This window comes from Ischnura elegans, chromosome 2 (genome assembly GCF_921293095.1).
Source record: "Ischnura elegans chromosome 2, ioIscEleg1.1, whole genome shotgun sequence".
Classification (NCBI taxonomy): Eukaryota; Metazoa; Arthropoda; class Insecta; order Odonata; family Coenagrionidae; genus Ischnura; species Ischnura elegans.
Window position 1 is genome coordinate 110,856,424 of NC_060247.1, and position 25,382 is coordinate 110,881,805.

General features: G+C 38.3%; 2 protein-coding genes across 2 annotated transcripts in view; one reads left to right on the forward strand and one right to left on the reverse strand.

Annotated features, from left to right (window-relative positions):
* Positions 1–4,815: 4,815 nt before the first annotated feature.
* The window catches only part of LOC124154405, a 39,044-nt gene continuing 18,477 nt past the window's right edge, over positions 4,816–25,382 (forward strand). Inside the window, exon 1 of the mRNA XM_046528110.1 lies at positions 4,816–4,981. Coding sequence (XP_046384066.1) covers positions 4,831–4,981 — 151 coding nt within the window. The 5' untranslated portion in view covers positions 4,816–4,830. The remainder of the gene's footprint in view (positions 4,982–25,382) is intronic.
* Positions 7,031–19,339, reverse strand: LOC124154406. The gene is made up of 6 exons (XM_046528111.1): positions 19,174–19,339; positions 17,815–17,906; positions 14,063–14,178; positions 10,996–11,144; positions 9,310–9,457; positions 7,031–7,449 (listed from the first exon to the last, which is right to left on the reverse strand). Exons 1-6 carry the CDS (start codon positions 19,226–19,228, stop codon positions 7,314–7,316), a joined length of 696 nt encoding a protein of 231 aa, XP_046384067.1. The 5' UTR covers positions 19,229–19,339; the 3' UTR covers positions 7,031–7,313.

Below are 25,382 nucleotides of genomic sequence, written 5' to 3' on the forward strand. Positions count from 1 at the left end.
ATGACTTCACTAATGGTAAGTATGATGGTAAGTAATGATTATAAACCACAGAGTTGTGTGCATCTCAATACTTGAATGAAGGCTAAATCAGTTTTATTCCCCGTCTTCAAATCATTGACCACACCAACTGAAACCTACAATGCGAAGGATTCCATTTGGAACCCGAGCGAAGTTGCGATTGTCCTGTTTTGGGATATATTTTTAGCAGGGTAACACAAAAATGAGTAAGAACAACAGTGGTCCATTTATTCGTATCAAGGAAGTGTCAAAACAATGTTCATCAAAGTATACATCCACGAAGAATCTAATCCAAGGTATACAAACGAAATCTCTATAATAATGGTAACTTAGTAGCTACCAAAATGCATGAAGATGCTTCGAAATGCACTTGCATACCTAAAAGAAAATCAAAACTTTCCTTTAATAGCAACTTTCATACTTAAATTAAATAGCTTTCACAGTACCTCTACACCACATTTTGCGCTCTAGGTCAGGGAGTCACAGCGGATCGACCTCAGAAAATCAATCACTCAAAAAAAACTTCTAAATTGAAGCATCATACGAGATAACAAGCAAGTAAAATCAAAATTAAGCATTCCAATGCGTTTAATCACTTCAAAAGCTGTCTAAATTCTTCTAACAACAGCATAACAACACAGTAATTATTCCTTAACATTAGAAAGCATTACCTCGTACTAGCTTTCAATTTATTTTTTCTAACATCTCATTGAGGGCAACAGGGCATCCCCCGGAAGGGAAGCAGAATGGACTCCATCCAGTTTACTAAGTCGATTTAAAACCTGAATATGTTAATAAATGCGGGATACAATCCTGTACTGTAATATTCGTGACCACAGCGTTCGGTACTTACCGTTCGTCACGACGGACGACTTGGATCAGCCCGAAGGTAGGCTGGGATAGACGACGATGAAGCTCACCCCAGACTTAGCCAAAGATGTGTAAATTATCAAGCATTCAGGGTATAGGATTGTTCATTTCCCTGTCCCATCTTGCAGTACATTGAAACTTTTGTTAGGTGATTTCCAAAGCCTTCACCGAGATTTGAACTGGACAATAGGCAAGCGCTCAACCCACTCATAAGCCAAGCATATCAAGCCCAAATTTGAACATATTCCCTATGAAATACATAAGAGAATAGCATTGGTATAGATCTTGTATTGGTCGAGGCGTTCATGAACTGGTAAAACCTGAGATGGGATAAAAATGAGAGGACTATTACGTAAAATTTTAAGGATAAGGCTAGTGAAGGGCATGGTCTTGAGTGTAGCATTATGCGGTGCGGAAACGTGGACAGTTAAAAAGGAGGACAAGAAGCTTTCGAAAAATTGGGCGTGGATTTAGGATGGAGAAGGTGAAGAGGACAACTGGAGGGTGAAGTTTCAAAATAAAAGTGCTAGAATTTTCAGCACTGTTTAATATATTTTATTTTCAAATGAAGAGTACATAAACATCTACATCTACATAATACCCTGCGAGCCACCTCTAGCGCGGGGCCCGGGGCGGTCGCCGCCCTAAGGCCAGCCCTGCATCTAATTTAACTGATTTGCATCCTGTATTCCTTGTATTCCTGTCCTGGACACCTATTACCTCAGACAGCTCACTATTAACCTCTTTGGCGTGCATAATCTTTCAAAAAGGAATGAACAACTGATATATATCATGAAGGTATTAGCGGCAAGAGGGCTTAAAAATTTGTACAACGTTGAACTGGTGTATAAAAAACTAAATCCCAAAGATTTAAAAACACGAAAAACCAAAAAAGGACATTTTCCATATCATAAAACAGAGGAATGACTTTTTCATCCAAGAAGCACCATACAATGCAGTGTAACATGACCATCGCCGGCTTGGCAATGGTTTATTTCAGACAGGAACGCAGAAGAGTCGATCAGCGCTCAAAAAAGCCTTTCCAACGGTTCCTCCAATACTTCTAATTAAAATTAAAAATGGAATATCTCAATAAAACGAATGTATACATACCAGAATAAAAATTGAACTTTTGGGACATGATTTTGTCATGGCGAACGACAGCAGCATCCAAAGAATATGGAAACTGAAAAAATGTAGTTAAACATTTTTTTCTTCACTCAAATAAATTTTTACAAAATAATTTGTTTGCATACTGATAAGACCTCGAACAAAATATATGGAACAAGTTAAGAGAGATGTGAAAGAGAAGAAATACGTAGGAGTGAAAAGATTAGCTGATAGAAGAACTGAGTGGAGAGCTGCGTCAAACTAATCCTAGGATTGTTGACCAGTGATGATGATGATTACTGATTGTTCTCCATGAAATATCCTAAAATGTTCTTTTTTACCTCAGAAAAGAAAAATGTCCTTAATACAAATGAAAATCCTAAGCCTGCTCTCTTAAAATATTTTATGTTACTGTATAAAAGTCACAAATGCCCAGCCATATAAGACAAAAATACTTTTAAAATTACATATACGTGGTATGTATGGTTTTTTGGTTTACTTGGTTTTTTGTCTCTCCATACATTGAACTCAATGCCTTTCTGCATTAACGGTTCATATGTGGGACAGTAGATCATGAATGCATCGAAATATTTAAAAGACCCAAAGGCAATTTTGAACCGCGAAAAGCGAAACTGTGCTGGTTTTCCACCATGTTTTCCGTCCAATATCACGACGAAAAATAGGAAAAATAGGTATTTAAATTTGAAAAAAATATACGGGGGCGTTGAAACCGATTGTACCAAATAAAATTGCATGGAAAAGACAAAGTTAAAATGCAAGAGGAATTAATATTCTGATGATCATGTTCATCGAAACCTCGGCCGTGATGGAGAACCTGACTCGGTGGAAATCCAGAATAACCTTCCACGTTATCATTATATTTATTTAATTATACAGAATGCCCAGATACAATGCAAATGTTCTATCACTTTCAAAATTCGGTCAACAAAACTGGCGCAGCCGTTCCTAACTTTTCTGCAATCGAACTTAGCGCACTATTTCTGTGTCCAAAGCCCAGCAAGAGTCAATTTGGCAAAGATTGGGTCTGCAACTAGTTTCATTTGACTTAACACACGCAAAAAGGCGCATGCATGAATTTCCGAGGAAGAAAACCCTCCAAACCCACATAAATCCCCTCCCAGAGCGAAATCAGCCCGCCTTCGACGAAAGCCGAGCATTTTACTTGAAGCTGTGTTCGGTGTTTATGAATACATGCCAAAGTGAGCCGTATGCCGGGTCTACACTAGTAACTTAAGTGACTACTTAAGTTGGCTCTGTATTTAAGTTGGTAGTGTAGGTGTCACCAGCTTCATTTAAGTACACCTCCACTTAAGTCATCTTAGAACCCAACTTAAATTGCGTAGGCAACTGTTTCCGCACGGTTTAAGCTCTTCATGTGTTGTAAATGGCACATAATACCCATCTCACATCATCCCGTTGATTATGTTCTAAGTTGTGCTGTATTGTATGATGTGGTTATTGAGCGTTCTATTTCGTTAGATAATTTCTAGTGTTGGGGATATTAATTCGACGAATTTATTTTGTAGTGTTTCTCATCTTATTGTTGGTTTTATTTCCGTGAAAACTAATTGCCTGTTGCTCACGGTGAAACTCGATTTATAAAACTTAGAAACGTTTTAAGGAATTTTAAGACTGACAATAAGACGACGGCAGAGGATCCGGTAAAACAGTTTATTTTCCATGGTGTCATAATCGAAAATAACGTAAACGAATGCACTCAGTAACTTCCCACACACTGTTATTGAAACTATTGCATAGGGCTTTAATGTTAGTCCTAGGGATGCCGAGGGAGATAAGATGTGGCGATTTCATTGGACGTGGGAGGAATTAATGGTTGAAATTGAACATCAATGGTTTTAATAAAGCAGTGGAATTTGACTAGCAATAAGTGTTTTTGTTTACGTTTTGAATATGTCATTCCACGAAGTCACGCTCAGTAATTCTAAATTCCTCTGGCTCCATCACCTCTCTCCATATAGCGTTCCCTCAGGAACTGAAATCGGTCTTTCCTTTTAACCTTCTGAATCCAAAATGGTTAATTCACGGAGTTTGGAAGTTTATTTCAAATAACAGTCGCTTTGGATCAAAGAATCACTAATTGCTCTCCTAGACCTTCATCTGTCAACATAACTGTTTCCCGATATAGACAATCACGGTGCTGAAGTCGACTTAAAGCTCAAGTGTAGCTACCGCACCACATTTAAGATTATATTTAAGTGAAGTCACTTAAGTTAAGTGTGTAGTGTAGACAAGGCAGTAGGGATTTGGCTAAATCGCCATTCGCTTGGTTTGTAGTTCGTTGTTCGCCCGTGTGGACGATGGTGAATGATTGCTGAACGCTGTTGTTTCGTGATTTGGCTAAATTGACACTCACTTGGTTTGTTTTGCACCTGTTTGATGCCTCGTTCACATTACGATTGTCCGAGCGATCGTCCTAACGATAGTTGGCCGAACTAGCCGTGTGAATACATGTCCTGAAGATAGTTCACGTAGTTCCGAACGTTGCCACTTTACGATGGTTAGGCGCTGGGAGACCGGAAACGGAAGCGACAAGAGAAAGACGAAAAGCTCGTGAAGCTCTATTTTTTTCATGGATTTGTCCTAGGAAGGAAGAATATGGGAGGAAGAAAAATTTTTCGGTAAATACACGTTGAACACAGTAATATATTGTCCCTGCATACCTCAAAAGCTTTGCTAACCGTCAATTTCCCGTTCACTTTAGATGTCAGCACTAGAGGACAGCACAGGTTTTAACAATCGTCGTGTGAATGCACGATAGTTCCGACAATCGCTGGAACAATCGTAATGTGAATGAGGCATGAGCGAGGGTGTGTGATCGTTGAACTTTGTTGTTTCGTGGTCGTTGGCCATGAACGGAGCATTAGCCTTTCTGTCGTCGTGTTTGAAGAGTCTCGAGTCGACGTTGCCCAGAGGAAGCCATCGACGGGAGCCCGACAACCAGGTCAGTGGTGATTGGAGAGTGTGGGACTCCTGGTACATACATAATACATACCATAGTACTTATCGGTTATCGCTGAACATTTTTTTAAATGTACTTTCGATGAGAAATTTGAAGAAAAAATTATTAAGCATAACTATTTGTATTCCATGGGAATTCATAAATTGCAATTAAAAACAAATAACGCTTGTGGCCAAATTATACGGTGTAAACTTCCTCGATCCCGACGACCCGGAGGCGCACACCCAATGCGTGGAGAGACTTTGGGGCTAGGCAAAGTGGCGCAACAATAAGCAGCGCGGAACGAAGCGAGAGCACTTGGACACGTACCAAGCGGAGCTTATAACTTACTCAAGGGATGGAAAGGTGACGATCCATTCGATTCGTTTTTGGAATTGATTGTCAACATGTGGCCACCAGTTAAGAACCTTTTGACTCTGAAAAATGAATTGATTGCCCTCATTTTCCCTTTTTTGACGCCCTGTTTTGATGATTTTAAAATTGTTCGGCGATAACCGACAAGTACCCATTCCACTAATTAATATTGTAGTATCGTGCACAGAGAGTGAGATCCACCTAACTGTAAATTAGGGATGAGTCGATCCCAAACGTCGAATCTCGATTCCATCGCTTCTCGGACACGGAATCGGAATCGAGAATCGATCGCCTAAAGTCGATTCCAATTCAATCGATACCAGGAAGATGAATATTTTGAACATGGACTCTAAGTTTGGGGCATAAAGGCTGCCACACACTATTCTGCACTGCACATTAGTTAGTTAACAATTTATGCTTGAAACAGTAAAAATGTTTATAATTTTGTTGAAGATGAGGATGTATTACTAGGATACAAATTCACCATTTTTAATAAATATACTTTTAGGACCGCTTAATTCTCTTTGCTGTTTTATTCCATTCAAATCTTAAGTTTTCAATGACAGCAATGCTACAGAAAAATTAATATCCCACCTGTTACTATGATTAAGAATCGATGGAATAGCAATCGATAATCGGGAATCATTTGAAAGAATCGGAATCGAAAAAAGTGCAATTGACTCATCCTTACGGGATTACTTACTTACTCCTTCTCATCGTTGCTTCCCCTCGGCAGTAGGGGAGAATAGGTAGGAATTAAGAGACAGTGAAGAATACCTCGGTAAGACTTCAATGGACAGTAAAACATATTGCCCCTTCATGGTACTCATTGCCAGGGCATAGAAATCCCCCGAAGTTGGAGAGCAGTGTTACCCCACTTGTGAAAGTGACTGTACACTGTACAGTGTACAGCGTTACGCAAGCCGATATTGATTTATTAATAAAGACTTTCATTAATTTAAGCCACTCAGTAATAACTGACTCGAACTTTCCTAATCGCAATCTTTTTGTGATAATCATGTCACATTGCCGAAGATAAACTTACAAAATAGTAGGAAACATTTCTATCTTTTACCTTTCAAATATTTTCTTCCATTTTATAAGTGCATCAGTCTTGATTGGCAAATCTGGGTTACTTATTTTAGTTGTAACAGATTTTAAATGGAATCTGGAGGTCACCTTTCTGTGCTGCAGCAGCAAATAACCATACAAAACTTGGGCATTTCAATTTTATGGGTTGGTTTAATTAAATATGAAAGTGGTAGCCATATTTCAGTTCTCTATACTTTCAGTGTATAATTTTTCTCTACCTGTTGCAGCATCTTAAAAATTAGGTGATATTTAAATGCAGTAGATTTCCATGACGACTGATTTAATTGTAATACTTCCAGGTGTTCTCGCGTTCCAATAATAATTTTATTAGTTCATTCAGTAATAAGTTTAATTATCTCATAAATAAGGCGAAAGTACAAAATGGGAATCTTTGTATGATAGCCATGTCACATTGCTAAGAAAACCATCCAAAAAAGCATTATACATCCAGTTGGTTTCCTTAAAAATGAAAAAAAACACCGTAAAACCCTATGTTAGCAATAGGGTAGGTTTATGAATTTGGCAATTGTTATTTTTCGCTCGCATGAGACTGGAAGGGGACAAAATGACCAAAAATGCTTGAACTCTCCCTTATTAAAATTTTTATTGATAGAGCGTTATTTCAAGTTACCGGCAATACAGGAGTATATTTGCGAATATTTGTTGTATCATTCAGTTTTATTTACAGTACATAACGTGGAACGTATTCAATGGTGCCAGATAAGCGGTGGGTTTATTTATAAGTCATCTTAGGTACTAGGTTTCCTATTTTTGCGCACTAATTATATCTAAAATGTGAAGCTTAAGCATTTTTCGTAGGCAGAGGTGATCGAATGACCTTAATGAAATCATAATAAGCATTTAAGAATCAAGGACTATTTAAGTATTTTATACACGATTCAGACGCGATTAGCTTGTTTCTGATAGCATTCTGAAGGTCCATTAAATCTGGGCAGCTTTTTTTAAGGCTTCTCTCCATGCATTCGTGATGATCCCATAACCTCCTGTAGGGATAGAGTAATGACATTGTTTTGTTAGATATTAAAGTTCAGCACTGAAATTAATAAATACTAGAATGTAACCGTTTTTTCCGTTCTTTGTTACATGACTATCTAAGAAAAAAAATCGAATGTCAAGTTTCATACTATATTCCCAAATTTATCTTTATCCAAAATAAAGGCTTACGTCAAAGAAAATATTGAACCAATATTTTCAAATTTTAGAAGAATAATTAGAAGAAGTAGTTAATTTGATGGTGTACTTAATGTAAATTGAAACTTTCAGGAGGATACCTAATGTTTTAAGCAGATGGTATGCCACCAAAAAATACCGGTAGAATTTTTAATAGAAATTGTCGTGCAAATATTTGTCACGTTTTTGACTGCCACTTCGATGAAGATCAGTGACGTCATGGCAAAATTATTAGTGCCGGAACGCACTTTTCTTAACTTTCTTTAGAAATGAAATATTATTGTGTGTGTGTTTTTTATCTTGAGCCATTATTCACATTTTATTGCTAAATTATTTGTTTTGGTCTCGACTATATAAATTAGAAATTTTGATGCAGCAAAATTGATTAAAGTGTTATTTGACTATTATGTCTTTTTTTGACCAGTGTCAGAACGGCGCGGCGTTTCGGAACCATGACACCACTGATGAAGATATGTCCAAAAATCACAAAAAAATAAATTTATAATTTCAGCACCATTCCATAAGCAGTAAACCATGAAATTTTATTTCTCGTATTTTCAGTTGTAATTAATTTCTCCAGGATCTTCGAATAAATAGTGCTTTTTACTGTTGAATCCAACTTGCATGATATTAGGATATGAAGTGAAACTTTTTTGCACTTTTCACACAAAAATTTACTGAACTACAGTCAACATGTTTCGCTGCACTGCAGCATTATCAAGACTGTGCGGTTGGTCACAGCGTAACATGTTGACTGTAGTTTAATACATTTTTGTGTGGAAAGCGCGAAGTGTTTTTCACTTCATATCTCATAATGGATCTCCACAAAGCATCTGCCTCATCCATCCAGTTTATTGCATGATATCGTGAATAAGTTTCAATATATAATTATTTAATCTTATCGGATTCTACAGGTGATTATAGATTTGTGGCTTACACAATAGACCACTTGGGCTAGGTGCTCAGGTTGCACAGCTTTCCCGCACAAATCCATGTGTGTATATCGATCTAGAGGATTTCTCCTTGACAGAACGCGGTTGGTCCCAGCTGTGCATTGGCTTTTATTCGAAAACCAACCAAACGCAACAAATCTGCGTTTGACGAGAAAATTTACGGCGACTGTAGTTCATCTGAAAGGTCCACCTCTAACAAATTTACCTTAATTCGCCAGTTTAAGTTAAGAAATTTAGTAATCTATGTTTCGGAAATGTGAAAGAATTAGAATTTCAATTTTTTAACGCCACCACTTTCACGAGGTAACTTCAAAAATGACAAAAGTAAATGCATAATTTCATAATTTACATTTTAAAAGAAATCTTAATATACCTATTCTCATATTATATTCCTATTGTCATTCCTGTTCTTTATCTCGTACTGAATCTTCGAATATACAATGACAGTGCATTTCACTTTTGAAATGCCACATACTAGGCATTAAGAACTACTTGATACTTTGTATGTATTTCACTTTTATCAATCTTTAATTATAACGTAATCTATATTTTATGTAAAATAACAATTGTAGCATCAAAGTTTCATTCACTCCTCTATTAAGTAACCCGAAGCTGTTCATTTATGATCATTTAATTGCAAAAAGAATCTTTTCGTATTAGTAATGAAAGGCCACACCACAGGATGAGACTATAATTTGAAAGGAAGTTGTCTATACTCACAGGCAAACGTACTCCTTCGTGAAGGGATCCTTCTCTTCGTTGGCGGAGTCACAGAAAAATACTATGTCAAGGTGATCAAGGAACTCTAAATGATCGGTACAATCAGACCAGCTTTTACGGAAGCACTGTTTCTCGTCCCCATTGCTTGCTAGAAAGGAAAAGATGAGAATGAGGAAAATTTTGCCTCACTGATACATAGGAGGTGCGTTGAGGAAAAGAAGTATAATATCAGAAATTTCCGCCATCACTACTGCTGCGACAAAATACACGTAACAATTTTTGTCCTATCGCCATCAAAGTTCAAAATTTCCACCCAGTTAAACCTTGAGTCTCCAATGTTATTCAAATGCCAAATTGTGAGCATAATTATGATGGAACGGGTTACGCAATATAAATAAATATTTGTGGAAATTTTATAAAAAATTCATCAAGAGCAGCAAAAATTGGCATATGGCAATTATATCTTACTACCAGGCCACCCTGCGTTGCTCGGAAAGGATTGGACCCAGATAAGGAGGAAACTTCGAATTTTATGTATGATCTTAGGTTTTCCCGGCGTATCAGTTGCAGAAAATTTTCTCGGGTTTTCCACCGGTTGATATCGTCCATGTCTGGAAAACCCGAGAAACTTTTCTTCGAATTTATGATCTCATTTGGTTAAGTTGATATTTGGGTAAAGTAACAAAGCAGGTGTGATGATGGTAAACATATGTAACAGCAAAAAATCGAAATTAATATTTCCGTTGGCAAGGGATACAGCTGCACTAAAATTGGGAAGGTAATCAATAAAATGTTCGTCGCAGTAAACTTTGTTGCACGCTCAGGTTATATCCCGCTCCACAACATAGATCATTATGTGGGTTCAAAGACCAAAAACGTCTTAAGAACGCTTACCCCAGCAAAAAGATTTGCACGATGAGGATTAATGGTTAAGAGAAGAACCCTTGGATTCATACCCTTCGAAAGTGAAAAGCGATTCGCCTGCCCGGCAGGAAGTTTCATGACGTGACGTAACAAACGGCAATGAAAAAACGACGCAAAGGACGCGTTAAGCCTGAATCACAAGATCATTTTCTTTCGTCGCGAAAAGTGAACAACATAGCGATCGCTTTTCGCGACGGGAAAGTGATCGCTCTAGCGATCATTTTTCTGAAACACTCAGTCCCTCCCGCCGTCGCCTTTCGCATCACTTCTGATATCAGAGCTGGTTGTCATAGGACGCGCATGACGAACATATTTGGCGTGTTTGATTATCTATGTCGCTCTCGCCATCGTCAAACGTTGCGCTACTATCGCTCCACACGGGAATGCGTTCCGATTGGCTGATATGGGGTTTTAGTGACGGTTTCAGCGACGGAAAAAACGACCGAACGAGTGATGAAAAATAGTGATGGGAATCCTCATCGCGATCGTGATCGCGAAAAACACTTGCCGGCGGCGATCATTTGCGAGTGATCACTCTAGTGATCGCCATATTAATCACCAGGAACTGATGTATAAAATTATCGTGTGATTCAGGCTTTAGACACGACCTGGAGTAGCATATCGGGCTTTGAGAGCGTGAGACTCATCTACGCGCTAGCATTGGTCGCAATCCGTGCAGCCGTATTCAAATGCATAGCGGATAGACAAACAGACATCCTCTTTTACACGTAAAGATGATTCACGCTAAATATCTAAACGTACCTGGAAAAACACCATTCTGGTCGCACAATCCGGACAGTGCAGCTTCCAAAATCTCCTTGAAGAATGGTACCATCGTTCTCGACTTATTGGAGACTTCTTTCGTAGATTCCAAATTCACATTCACGCAATGCAGGATTATATCCTTCTTCCTGTGGGGAAAAAAATACGCTTATTATCGGTGAAAAAATTCACACACTTAATAATTTTGTGATTCAACCCGAAAGTTGGCTTGGTTCATTGAACTGATGAATGGATAAATTTATGCACTATTTAATTCTGTTTGTGTTTATTTATGCACTTAGTTTCGCCGTGTGAGCAAATAAAAAATACAACCATTTTTCCTCAATAGGGTAGTTTCCTTCATCAAAGAAAACGAAAGTCATTGATTGCGATTCGTTAACCACCATTAGTGTATTCATAATATACAAATTATTTGGTTTTAGAAATCCCGGTCTAAACGAATGGCAATGGTCAATTTATCTTCATTTGAAAAAGGCCAGATTGGCGCCCATGCGATTCCACTCCACGTGACGTCACAGGGACCTAGTTTCTATACGAGTAGATAGGAGTTTTGCATCGTCTGAGATTACCAATGCATGCATGAGGCACAGAGGTCAGGGAAACATGTCTTACTAATCACCTGTTAAAACTGGCTAAGGTCGGAAAGCTTTCTTCATTTGATAAGGTATTAGTAATCCTTATTTAAGCCAAGTGCTACCAGTTAGTAGGGTACTCTGCTACCTGCTAGCAGCCTGCGTCGTATCAGCGCTCAAAGCCTTGCCCCAAGGTCACCTCACTTGCGGCAGCGGGAACCAGAACTAACGCAGACGGAGTTTTCCCGGGATTCATACTTAGCCGTCGCGTTTTGCGCGCTTGAAAATTTTCACTTTTCATTTAATCGCGAAAAATATATATCGTCATCTAAAAGCGTGAAATACGTACTCCAGGAGTAATAATCTTTCGATTTAGGCAACTAAAAAAATAATAGGAAACCACCCTAATAACGAAAATAAAAATTAATTTATAGTATAGTACAAATGTAATTGACACCGTAAAAAATAAATACACCAGGCACATTACTATTTGCAATAAAGAAACGATGCATCGAAATCAAAAGGCTATTCCATTTGTGACGAAATTACCTTTAGAGAAAACTATGCGATACGATATTTCGATAAAATTGTAAATTACCAACAAAAAGATTGCTAAACTTCTAAATTGCTTGATCAAAAAATATATATAAAGGTAAATGATTTAAGTTTTTCCTGGTGAATACTTCTGACAAATATTTCTCGGGTTGCATCCAGGTTAAAGCTAACCGCGACCGCGTAGTTAAGGAAGCAATAGAGATCCGCCTCAATCCCAAAAATTTCAATCGGGACACCGGCTTTCATCTAAGCACTACATGGAGACCTGTAATCAGCTGTATGAAAAACATAAGGGTTAAACGTGAAGAATTTCAAAACACCTACAGCCAATCGGACGACACCTGAGCCGTATTGTTGTCCTCGGTAAACGGTCGATCCAGTTCAGTGTGAAATTGAACTTTGATAAAGTAACACAGCCTTGAGGATGGAAGACAAGTCGTCTTCCGAAACGTCGGCTTGCAAAAGAATAAAAGCTTTAACCTGGATGCAAACCCGAGAAATATTTAACAGATATATAAGGGTGATGTTCACGTATAGAAACAAAATTAGTTATCGAAATACCTTCTAAATATGCCCAAAATTGACATGTGACAGAATTACTGCCAGGTCAACCTCCTAAGTGTAATGATTTCAAACATATCCAAAACTCTGTGAATCGGAGTATAATTTGAAAACTTTTTAGAAGGCTCTGAACAATGTTTCACATACAGATTTCGTAAAGTTCAATCATTTAGCTGTTGATATATCAAGATAAAATATTTCCAGCCTGAATTTTAATTTGAGAGAAAAAGTTGACATTTTAATGGAAAAGCCCAAAAACAACCTCAGGTAAAGAGTGAGAATACTCAGAATCAAACGAGAGGAAGAGAGACATTTTTAAAAATACAGATAAATTGTGATTGCACGCCATAAATATGAATATAATTTACAGTCGCAGAGTATAATTTACACCCTACAATTGTAATTCACATCATAAAAATAAATGTGATTTACTAAGGTAATTTACACTGTGACATAATAATTAAAAAGCTTTTCGTTGAAAATGGATAGAAAATGGTGATAGAAATGTGAGGATAAAGCTCAACCCGAATGAGGCCATGGGCGTGTGAAGATCACTCGCTGGCTGGTGTGAATGGTCACCCTCTGCCAATCACCCTAGAGGTGGCTCTCAGAGCATAAGGGGGCATCCATTAACTACGTGAGGCGTTTAGAGGGGGGGATCAAGCTGATTCTCACCCAATCTCACGTGAAGGAGAGGGGGGGGGGTCCTGGCAATTATCACGTAATATTTTTTCACCATAAACAGTGTAAAATTGCGATCTTAGTAATCATAAATACTAGCCTTAAGTAATCTTAAATAAAAATTAATTTAATTTTTTTATTTTTTTAATCCAACGTAAAAAAGCAGAAATTAATGTATTTACACTTAAGATAAGCATTTCGAGCAATCTCACGTGAGATTTGAGGGAGGTGGTCGAGCCCAATCTCACGATATCTATATCTACATAATACCCCGCAAGCCGCCTAAAAGGCGTGTGGCAGGGGGTATAGGATACCAGCCATATATACATTAAAAATTAAGTGCTCTAATGAAGTTCGGACTAGCGTTTATTGAAGTCCTTTATAATTCGGGGAAAAACGAATTCCCATATCTATCCGTTCGGCAAAACATAATCTCTCTCTCATAAACTCTCTCAATTTATCGCTTCTGTCGGAACTGGAAATAAAGTGTGGCTCTAATATTATGTTCTGTGTGTTGCTCATAAAGATATCCATTCTCAATTGTTCAAGCAATCTAAGCCTATCGCGCACACTAAAGAGGGGAGATGGGGGTAAAAAAATCGCAAAAATCACCTTGCATAATTATTGGACGACCCCTAATGCAGCTCTCTGAACTCTTTAAAACTTCCCCGACTCACCTGCAAATGTGCATGCACCGGAGGCAACTGCCGTCGCCGTACATTTGACGCGTCTCATTCATTTCCTTCTCCGTGAACTCGAGCTCGACGCACGGAGAAAAGTTCGTTCTCATGTTCTGCGAAGTGAAATGTTTCGCTTTAATAGATAGTCAGAATGAATAACATACAAAAAATCAGGGGCGGTCTGGCCAGGTCGGCAGGTCGGTAATCGCCGAGGGCCCCGAGCTTAAGGGGTCCCCACCACGCTCGAGTCTTAAATATATGTAATAAAAAAAAACTCAAATTTATTGAAACGGAGTTTTTTTGCTATTTTAAAATTCTACGTTTCCATTAGTTGTTTGCACTGCATGCATACTCAGTGTAAAAATAGCATGTACAAAAATATATCTAGGTGTTAGATGATAAAATGACCATAATCAGTGGCGAAGCGAGGGGAAGGGTCCTAGGGTTCTGGACCCCCCCCCCTAAATATTAAAGCGCACTTGCTTTTCATCACAAAAGAATACCAAATATTGAAAAATCATGAATTTAATGAAAAATGATGTTTTTTTGATTATGACAAGAGTAAAAATTAGTTTACAGCCACAGTTTACAGTTTATTTTTCAACAATTTTCCCTACTAGTTTTGGACCCGACACTGACCAAAATACATTTTGAAATTTTATAAGCACTGAAATTCTCACTTTTAATAGTATTTTTTCTAACGAAATTGTTATTTGTTAACTTTTACCTGTTTTTAAGACCCGGATTAGCATCAACATCCATCTCCGGGCATGAAATTTCCTACAATATTCCGTGGGGGACCCCCGAATTTCCCGATAAGGAGGGCCCCGTCATTGAGCCCCAGCCGAGAGCCCCCAATAACCCCAGACCGCCTCTGACTGAACAACACACGAAAAAATCGTGAAAAAAGCAAGTATAACCAAGACACTGATAAGAGGATGCTTATATAAGTCTCTCCCGCAGAATTTTGAACCACGCTGTCTCTTTTGGAACATTTTAAATGGTTCTCAAAATTTTTCGCATCGGAGCGATTTGCGCAGCATGGGTGAACCCAGCGAGGGGCAAGGGAGGGCTGCCCTTCCCCCACAGAAGCAAAAATCGCAAAAGCCTTTAAACAAAATCAATTCTGAATTGAAACGAAAGCATTCAACAAATTTTCTTTAAACCCACGAACAATGATATGTATTAGTATAAGATATTGCCGGCCTCGGTGGCGGAGGGTTAGGTCCTCACCTGCTTGTCCGTAGTTCGCGGGTTCGAATCCCGCCTGGGTAGGTTATCTCTAACCAGGGCATGGATGTCTGTGTTTTAAGTTCTTGATGTTGAAAAAGCCGTCGTGAAGGCCGCAAAGTGCTGTTTACGGGTAAATGGGAAATAAATAAATAAATATGTAACTAACATAAAACTATTTTTTCACGGAAATAATCTCATAAACTAATGTCACAACATGGTTTGCCCCCCCCCCCTAAACCATGGCTTGCCGGGTACGCCCTTGGAGCGCTGAGTGATATTTGGAGTTCCCGGGCTCGGCTAAACCTAGCTTTGAGTACTAATGACGTAATATTACGTTCTCGCGAAACTTCGTAGAACTTCGGGCAACGTAATATCACGTAAGTTTGAATTTGATCGTCTTTTATATTTCCTCCGTAATCTTACGGTTGGATATCTACGTAAAATTGTTCTAAAGATGAGCTAGTCCAATGAAAATACACTAGGTGGAAGAGTCTTGGATATGGTAGTTTTTACTTATTTATTTGCGCTAGAGTAAAATTATGAAGTATGTCTAAAATTTTGGAAAAATTCCCAGCACTGGAGTAAGGAATTGGATATAAAGGGCACTAATAACTAGCACTAAGAGTGCTTAAGGCCGTTTTATGCCAGAACTGCATTAATTTCTCATCGTGGCTTGAAATTGTACGAATGAAATAAGAACAGGGGCCATTTTGCCATCTCGAGTCCATGCATTCTCGCATGCTTACTGCCAATGCATCACCTTAAGGCCATTTTACAAGGGGCACGGGCTTGCACAATCTGACGTGTGTACGAAGGCGCAGTCAAAATTACGTCGTGTAAAGAGGTGTATTGCCAGAACACATGCTACAACGCGTGGACGTGAGATGACAAAATAGCCCCTGTTTTCATTTCGTTCATGCATTCGCATTTGGAGTTTAGCCCTACATTTTTAATATGGAAAATACTCAAGTATAATGGTAATTATAAGGGTGATTGTCGAAGTTCACCGTCAGTTCTAAAGCATTTGCGTATTTGATTATCGAAATTGGGTTTCAGTAGTCTAGGAAATGTTTTTCTTTTCAAAACGGAAAGCATTTCTCCTGCATGCAAGTACTGCCCTACGTCCTTGTCCTTGTCTTGTCCTTGGTATGAAACCCAGAAACTCTTCCAGAGTGAGGCCAAGAATTTGTCTATCCGACAATCTACGGAATGACTTGGAGTATTGAATTCCATTGAAATGCATGGGAAATAACACATTAGAATTTTTTTACAGCTCAAAGAATTCGGATGAGTCGGCTTAAAAGAAAAATACAAGAAGATTGCATGGAGGTGGTCCAATTCCATCCCATACAAGGCTGATATCTGTTGCCACTTCGGTCGCATTTTAATCGGCTTTGAACTGTGTCCGCGGCGTGGTGATGAGTGCAATGAGATCCACTTTTTCCCAATATTTTCAAGTTTAATGTTTGTAATTGCGAGGAGCATGAAAAACTATGAAAAATCAAAAGCTATGAATTTGATAGTTCACACTATCGTGCACTTAAATTTCGGTTGACACCTCTAATTACGCCTTAGGTACTAGCTGACCCGGCGAACGTCATACCGCCTTCTTACCATTGAACAGTTTAGTTACACCATTTATAAATCAAAAGAGACTGTACTGGTTTCAATAATTTTTGACTTATTATAATAAATTCAGAAATACATTCAATGAAACTACAAAAATAAGCAATAGAATGGCTTGTTAGAAACATATTTTCTTTTTTCAATCTACATAGGGTAGACCGGGGCACAAAACGGGGATTTATTTAAATGTATTTTATATTTTTTTGTATTAGCTTAGGACTTAGTCGTTTTATAAAACAGTTAGTAATATCAAAATTTTATGCATTCAGTTTTTGTCCTATTTTTATTTTCAACTGTAAAAAAATGTTTTTAGGTCCGAGTCTTGCCCCGTTTTTGGGGCAAGTTCACGCAACGCTAGACCGATGCTTGACTGACGCTCAATACCTCGTGAAAACAGCCCCTAAAGAGTGACATTTATGTGTCACGATTTATGGCGCGCTACATATAACTCGGCTAGGATTTTCCCGCGAAACTCAGACCAATTTGTCCATCAGCGACGGGAGTGGGGACTTCTGCAAACCCATTTAAATCCGCGGTAGTTGACAGCAAATTTAGAGGCGGACTTCATCATCCTCTTTTTTAATACTCTTGGGAAAATATTAAAGCCAGTTTGGCAGTTTGGACCCCGCATTAAAAAATCCTCCAATCAAAATATTACGAGATTTTCCTTTATAAAATACATGGCGGGCGGAGTGGGCAGTCATATTTGGAGTTCTCGGACTGGCTTCTGCCTCATCCCCTTGGGCGGTATTTGGCGACCAGAATTCTTTTATTCAGTGTGATAAATTGATCACCGATATCATTGTGCTGTGAGTAAACCAAGATATCTTATTTTCTAGCAGTATTATAACCTAATCAGAAGTGAAATGAAACATTTAGTGTATACCTACGATAAGATTATTCCTGCATTCTTCAAAATTTTCTCCAGGCTCGTAATTTAAATATGAAAACGCAGCGGTAATTGTAGTATCCAAGCAGATACCTGAAAATACAAATAAAAATGACACCTAAATGAACTGCAGAAAAGTTTTACTCGCCATACTTTTCAGAGGTTATGTTCCCTCAATCTTAAATTCATTGCAAGGCGTTTAAGTACATAATATCGTGGATGAAGCTCGGTGCCTCTCACTGAGAAGATTCAAGCATTACTTACATGAACAAGCATAAAGCGATGGAAAAGCAAATAGGAGGATTTAGGGGGCAGCACGGCACGTACCCCCTCCCGCCCCAGACACTTAAAAAATGGGCAAGATTTTCAATATGGTTCCGTTATCAATAAGTTCGCTTTGTTTTGTATAATAAGAAATAGATTTAAATGTAGAGGTTTTTTTAATAGGTTTTCTATCACAGGTAGTTCTCAGGTATCAAAAGTAACATTTCAAGTAAATAAAAAAAAGAAGTTGGCGAACCGAGATGTGATGACGATAAAGTTAGAATATCATTAAGGCGACAGAGATAACTCCATGCAAAGATGAAAATAGCCCGCACTGATTTAACCGCTATTGATCTCGAGTTAATAATTTAAAAAAATATAAGCTTTAAAAGGTAAAAATAAAAGGCAAATGTCGTTATTAGATACATGTAAATTATAAATACTTTCATATTAATAACTTTTATATTGAAATAATAAGTATATTTCGTACAGTTATTGTTGTATGTTCTCTTAACCCCAAATATGAGAAGACTGATTGCTTGTCAGGCGCTTGTACCCCGCCCAAGAAAGAAATCCTGGATCCGCCATTGGAAAAGAATGAATGGAATTCAATCTCGCGGTTTTAAGATGTGCCTAACGAAGCACAAGATTATTCAAGAATATGACCGCGGACTAGCTAGAGGTGTTTATTTATTTGTTTGGGATTATTCGTCGCTTTCCCAGTAAATTACTTGGATAAACATACTTTCAAAACCCGAGAGAAACTTACCCGAAATATTTTCTGTAAAAAATCGAAGACACCTGAGTTACCTAACAACTATCACCTAAACGACGCAACCATTTTCAGTGCGATCATAAGCATGAAAGAAACTTTTAAGAGTGTTACAGAAAGAGTTACATATTGAGTCAGCCTTGAAAAAATTCCTCTGCTCCGTTGTATTTTTAGTGGTTGATTTTATCCTAGAAAAAGGTATCCCTTTTTCGTGAGTAAAATCACGTTTTCCAGTACTCAGAGCTTTTCGTCGATTTTAACACCGTATAAAGAATCTTCAAAATAATATTTTTGATGAAATACAGTAAAATATTTAAAACTCACCCAAAATGAGTAATGACAAGATTGAAGACGTAGATAAGGTATTGAGTAACTTCATCGTGACAGAAATATTACACAGAGGAGTATTTCCCGCGGAAAAATATGTTCGCAGAACTTCAACGAGCTGTTAAAGTAAGATTCACAAGCACTGTCCTCTTCGGATCGCGGGCCTATATCGAATTAATTCTTTAGGAAAATATTCCCAACCCATTTTCCACTATCTATAATGGGGTCACGATCCTTTCGACGTGAAGGAGAGATAGGAAGAAATAAAATTCATCCCAGTTCCAATATCATCACTCAAGAACGTTTGGTTACAAGACTGGGGTGCCGAAAAAACGATACGTGCAGAGTTCTCAAGGTTGTCTTCATAATGAAATTTTATTCACACAGTTGACGCGCGTAACACATTTTAAAGGCTTCACAAGGCTTCACCCATTTTTCTATATTTCAATTTGAAAAAAATAACCTCTTTCTTAGTTTAAGCTACCGAGCAAATGAGAAAATTCCCGTCCTTATTATCTATAATGTAAATCAATCTAACAAAATAGATCAATGACAAAAATAAGGCAATTAGGTAATTATCCCTCAAGCTACTTATTTCAAGCAAAATAATCTAACAAGCCAAAAAAGTTAAGCAACTAATTTATTTTTCAACTTTGTTGTAGCATTCAAAACACAGAATTACTCCCGATTGAACCAGGTATTATAAGGAGATTATAAGAAAAACCGGAAATTTCTTCAGCCGGGTAATAATAAGGCCACTACTAAAAGCATCGCACAGTGGTCGCAAATCGATTGATATAAAATAAAAATATTTTTTTATAAAAACGAAGTTTTTATCGCGAACTAAAAAGAATACATGTAAACTTTTGTTCGATCAAATTTTAAATGGACTTTGATGTAAACAAATTTGTTCGTTTAAACGATCGCAGCAGATTTTGGTGGCCAATTTTTGAACTAATCTCCATACTTAGATTTTAATTATGAATAACAATCGAGATACAGTTAACATCAAAATAAAAGTGCTAGAATATTGCATTTCTGTCTAGTTCTGAATAATCCTGAAATTTTTAGCTTGATAACTAATCGAAAATTATTTTTAAATTAAGTCGCAAGATTTGACCCGGACAAGATGACACACATCAACGCGAGTTTATAAAAAAGAGAAATTTTGTTTTGAACCGAAACGTAAAAAAACAGTTCGTGATATGTGGATTTTGCCGCACAAAAATCTCTATTTCCATTTGATGACGCATTATTTATTATTTTAAAAGCAAAACTATTCGATTTAAGCAATTTTAAGTCCTTTCATGGGAAATTGAGTGAACAGAGCAGAGTGGGACAAAGTGGTTTTTGGTGCGTCCTAAGTAAAATTAACTAGGTACGTCTGCTACTCAACAGGAAAATACGATGTTTTTTTTTCAACTTTTCCGCGACAAATAAAGCCAAGGAGATTGCATACAAGCAAGCCCAATGCAATTCCATAGTTGGCTGATTTCTGTTGTCACTTCACATTTTAATCGGCTTTCAAAAATGTCCACGGCGCGGTGATGAGTGCCATGCGATCCGCTTATTTCCAATATTTTTCAGCATAGTCTTTTCAAATGTGAGGAATATCATTGAAGAGTCATCAATTTCATAGATCACATCATCGTGAACGTAAATTACGGTTGACACCCCTAATTATTCCTTATTTTTCCGCGTAACTCGGATCAAATTGTCCGTCAGCGTCGCGAATGGCGACCTCTGTAAACCCATTTAAATGCGCGGTGGTTGACAGCATATTTAGAGTCTGAATTCATGATCCTCTTTTGTAATGTTCGTGAATAAAGGAACTATGAGGAATAATACGTGAACAAAGGAAAACTATGGAAAAGAAGGAACTGTGGAGATTATAATTTATTAGTGAAAGACTTCCATGGAGGAAAAATTATTTTCCGAAACCCGGATGTCCTCCGTGACAGGAACGTAGCCGGGGATGGGGACAGGGGGGGGGGGGGGCTTTGAAGGCTGAAATTAAATTTCTCTCTAGCATAATAAGTTGTGGACGAAGCTCAAGCAATCAGATTCCTGGCCAGCTTAAAATCAGATTATATTAACTGCCTATTGCCGCGAGAGCACTAAAATTTTAAATATTTCAAAACAAATATGCGGATTTCGGAAACAAACGCTAACGAGGACCACAAAGGCGGATTCAGGATTTTTTTCTGGGAAGCACAGGGGCCTGACATGCAAATATTCTTCTCATATTTTAGATGAAAAAAAACTTACAACAATTACTGTACGAAATATTCTCTTTACTTTAATATGAAAGCTTCTATATAAAAGGACATTAAAAGATAGATGCTCCCTAATACACAAAAACAAAACCAATGTAATGATAACCGTATTATTAATTCTTTTCCATTTTTTAAGCATATGGGGGTTACGCACCCATCCCCAATCCGCCTATGGAAGACAAATCCATAATTAATACAGCCGTTTGGTTAAGAACCGACGATGTCTACGAATTTCAGCCCAGGTAATGAACCGAGGCTTGTAGCTAATTTTATGAAACATGGTTTCCCGATGCGTGATTTGGCAAAAACTCAGCTGTGTGGGCAACCAACATACCACCCAAGAACTTTCCCGATCTGATGCGGCGAGGGGGGGGGGATTAAACTCTCCCCCCCCTAGATCTCAGGAATTTTTTTTTAGTTTAACCCATTTTAATTAATTTGTTTGATTTCACTTAAAGAATAGTGTAAGGATATATAAAATATCCCTCCGAAAGCCGTAAAACTCACCATTTTTAACCATTTATCTCAAAAAATTTCTATGGGAGGGCCTATGCCCCTGGTGGGTATTCCATACCTCCCTTGCTCCGCCCCCGCCAGTATTAGTTGCGCCTAAACCTCCCCCTCCGCTTAATAGGGTGGTTTGCTATTATTTTTTATTGCCTAAATCGATAGATTATTACTCCTGGAGTACGTATTTCACGCTTTCAGATTCTTAAATGATGATATCAATTTTTTGCGATTAAATGAAAAGTGAAATTTTTCAAGCGCGCGAAAACGCGACGGCTAAGTATGAACGCCGGGAAATCTCCGTGTGACGTCGTTCTGGTTAAAACTTTAATTCCCAAAAGTGACCTTGGGGCGAGGCTCTGATCGCTGATACGACGTAGGATGCTAGCAGGTAGCAGAGTACCATGCTAGCTGGTAGCGTTTGGCTTAAATAAGGAAAATTAATACCCAATCAAACGAGGAAAACTTTCCGACCTTAGCCAGTTTTAATAAGTAATTATTAAGACATGTTTCCCTGAGCTCTGTGACTCATGCATGCATTGGTAATCTCAGACGATGTAAAACTCCTATCTACTCGTATAGAAACTAGGTCCCTGTGACGTCACGTGGAGTGGCATCGCATGGGCGCCAATCTGGCTTTTTTCAAATGAGGATAAAAATTGACCAATGCCATTTTCTGAACCGGTATTTCTAAAACCAAATAATTTGTATATTATGAATACTCTAATGGTGGGTAACGAATCGCAATCAATGGCTTTCGTTTTCTTTGATGAAGGAAACTACCCTATTCTTAGCTGCAGTATCCCTGCTCCCCCGAACCAAATCCATATTTACTAGGGTCGTTTTGGTAAATATTTCTCTGGTGCGAGCCTGCTCTGTATAATATCAGCGCTTTGTGTGAATTTGTGGGCGACTCCTTTAAGGCGCAGCGAGAGCTAAATCTTGCTTGTTCGTTGAACGACATTTTTTTTCTGATTCGATAACACGGCCAATAGGCCAAACTTCTCATTTATTTTCGCGCGAAACGATGTTCAACCTTTGAGCTTATACTCTCCGTGTCTAAAGGTCAAATTCCCAAATCGCTGCCCATGAAGACCCACGCCTACATCAGATTAATTTTCATTGAGACACAAGTTGGATAGGCTTTGGGTTGGATAGGGCTGGATAGATTGGAGACTTTTCACGTAAGACTACTGAGGAAGATTCTTTTCTGTCGGAATACTCATTTGGATCACATTCCGAGAAATATTCGCCCTTCACTGTGAAGATGACCTCGGCGACTTTGTTGACAGTACTGGGTAAGTACTAGCATGGGCGTACCCAGCGGGGGGCAAGGAGGGAGCACCTCCCCCCTCCCCCAGGAGTAAAAATAGCATAAGCCTTTAAGGAAAATCAGGACTGAATTGAAACAAAAGTTTTCAAAAATTTACTTTAAAGCTACGAAAAATGATATTAATTTAAGACATAACTAAAATAAAAATATATTTTCAAGATAATAATTTTAAAAACTAAAAAAGGGCTGTAATAATTTTCTATAAATGTTGGTTTCATTCACCTTTTCCAAGCTAAATGTTACAACTTCCATGGGCGTACCCAGCTGCCCCCCCTAGAAGCAAAATCAAATTTTAGTTCGAAGAGATTTTTGAAAATTTTTCTTTAACTCCCAGAAAAGTGATAGTTGTATAAAACGTAATAAAAATAAAAATATTTTTCCAAGCAAATAGTTTTAAAAACTAATAAAGCGCTGTTTTAATTTTTTTTAAATTTTTGTTTCCATAACCTTTTCTGTGTTACAATCTGAACGATCTCGGCTTGCCCTCCTCTAGTTTTGATCCTGGGTACGCCCTAGACAACTTCAACAATCATGGCTGACCTCCCCCTTGTTTTGATCCTGGGTATGCCCTTGAGTACTAGGCATGCACTCTGGTTCAGTCACATAAAACCTTTTGTGGCCCCTTTGTGGCGACTACCCGCGACACACACATTCTGAGGAGGCCACTAGTTAAGGGCTCTCTTCCTCTGACATTTATATATTCATAAAAGAGTACGTCTGTTTGTCTTTCCGCTATGCATTTCCATATGACTGCACAGATTGCAACCAAAGTTAGAACATAGGTGCATCCCATGCTCCCAAAGTCCTTAACACATTGCATACCTGGGTATTTAAATTCCTAGGAATTCTGGGTGGAGGTGTTGAGATTGGAAATATGTGCCTATTAGGGCGTAATGCCTTTGTTTTAAACATGGTCAAAAAGCTAATGTTTAGAATATAACTTTACCCAATCAAACGTTATGAGGCATCAATTCATTATGAATAACGAACAACAACTGAAAACGTACTAATGAGTACATATTGTACGCTTTAAAATTGTTTAAGTTGACATGCCTAAATGACGAGAATCTTCGTCATCCATCCAGAACGTTCGGGAAAAAAATGACGAGAATCTTCGCCATCTGTACGCAACGTGTTAATGCTGCTTGCTACTTCTGGTTGTCTTGGATATGCCCTTTGCTCATTACTGTTTGTTGCGTACCTTCAAACAACTTGTGGTTGGACATCATGCTGGGTATACACATCTCTTGACATGCTCAAAGGGAAAAAATAACTCTAAGGACTCAACACTTGACTATTAATCCCTTGGCACAAACATTTTTGCTGGGGTATGAGTTCACGCGACTTTTTAGGTCTGCGCACACAGGGAGAGGAGCTAGGGGGGGCTACAGCCCAGCTCGGGTATTCGATTTACACGATTCGATTCGATTTTAGATATAATGGTAATTTTGTTTGGGCCCCCACTACTGCTGTGAGGTTACCCCCCTCTTGGACCCCCCTTGTCCCTATCTTGGATCTGCGGGGACATGTTGGTGAACTTGAACACACATGATCACCTCATGGCAGCCTTCCTGTAGGCACACTCATTCGTTGTGAGGATCTCTGTCACAGTTATCGAGAATTTGATATCTCATCTCCTTATTTTATATTATTATCCATAATTTTTCTCATCCTTGAATTGCGACCGCACTTCTAAACACATGTTCACAGAAATTGACATGCTTATTCTCGGCTCGTTTGCAGATGACTGGAAAAACATCAGACTCTTCGGAAGGCTCCCCAATAATACACCCAAGTGGTCCGATACCCCTCAAAAGCTCTATTCTCACTGTAAAAATACAGTCATGCTACTTCTTGAACCTACCCTGGGAATTACACAAGCTTAAAACACAAGATCTTAAACTAATAGATGAATATCTAAAAGCAACTTGTCTATGCACATCTGCTTTAAAAAACATTATTCCTGAGAGGTATTGCTTACCACACATCAAGAGACAGTGAAAATTTATGAATTTTGCCTTCCCTCCCCCCCCCCCCTCCCCTATGCAACATCCTCATCTGCCCCTGCTTCTCGTGGCACGTTGAACTGC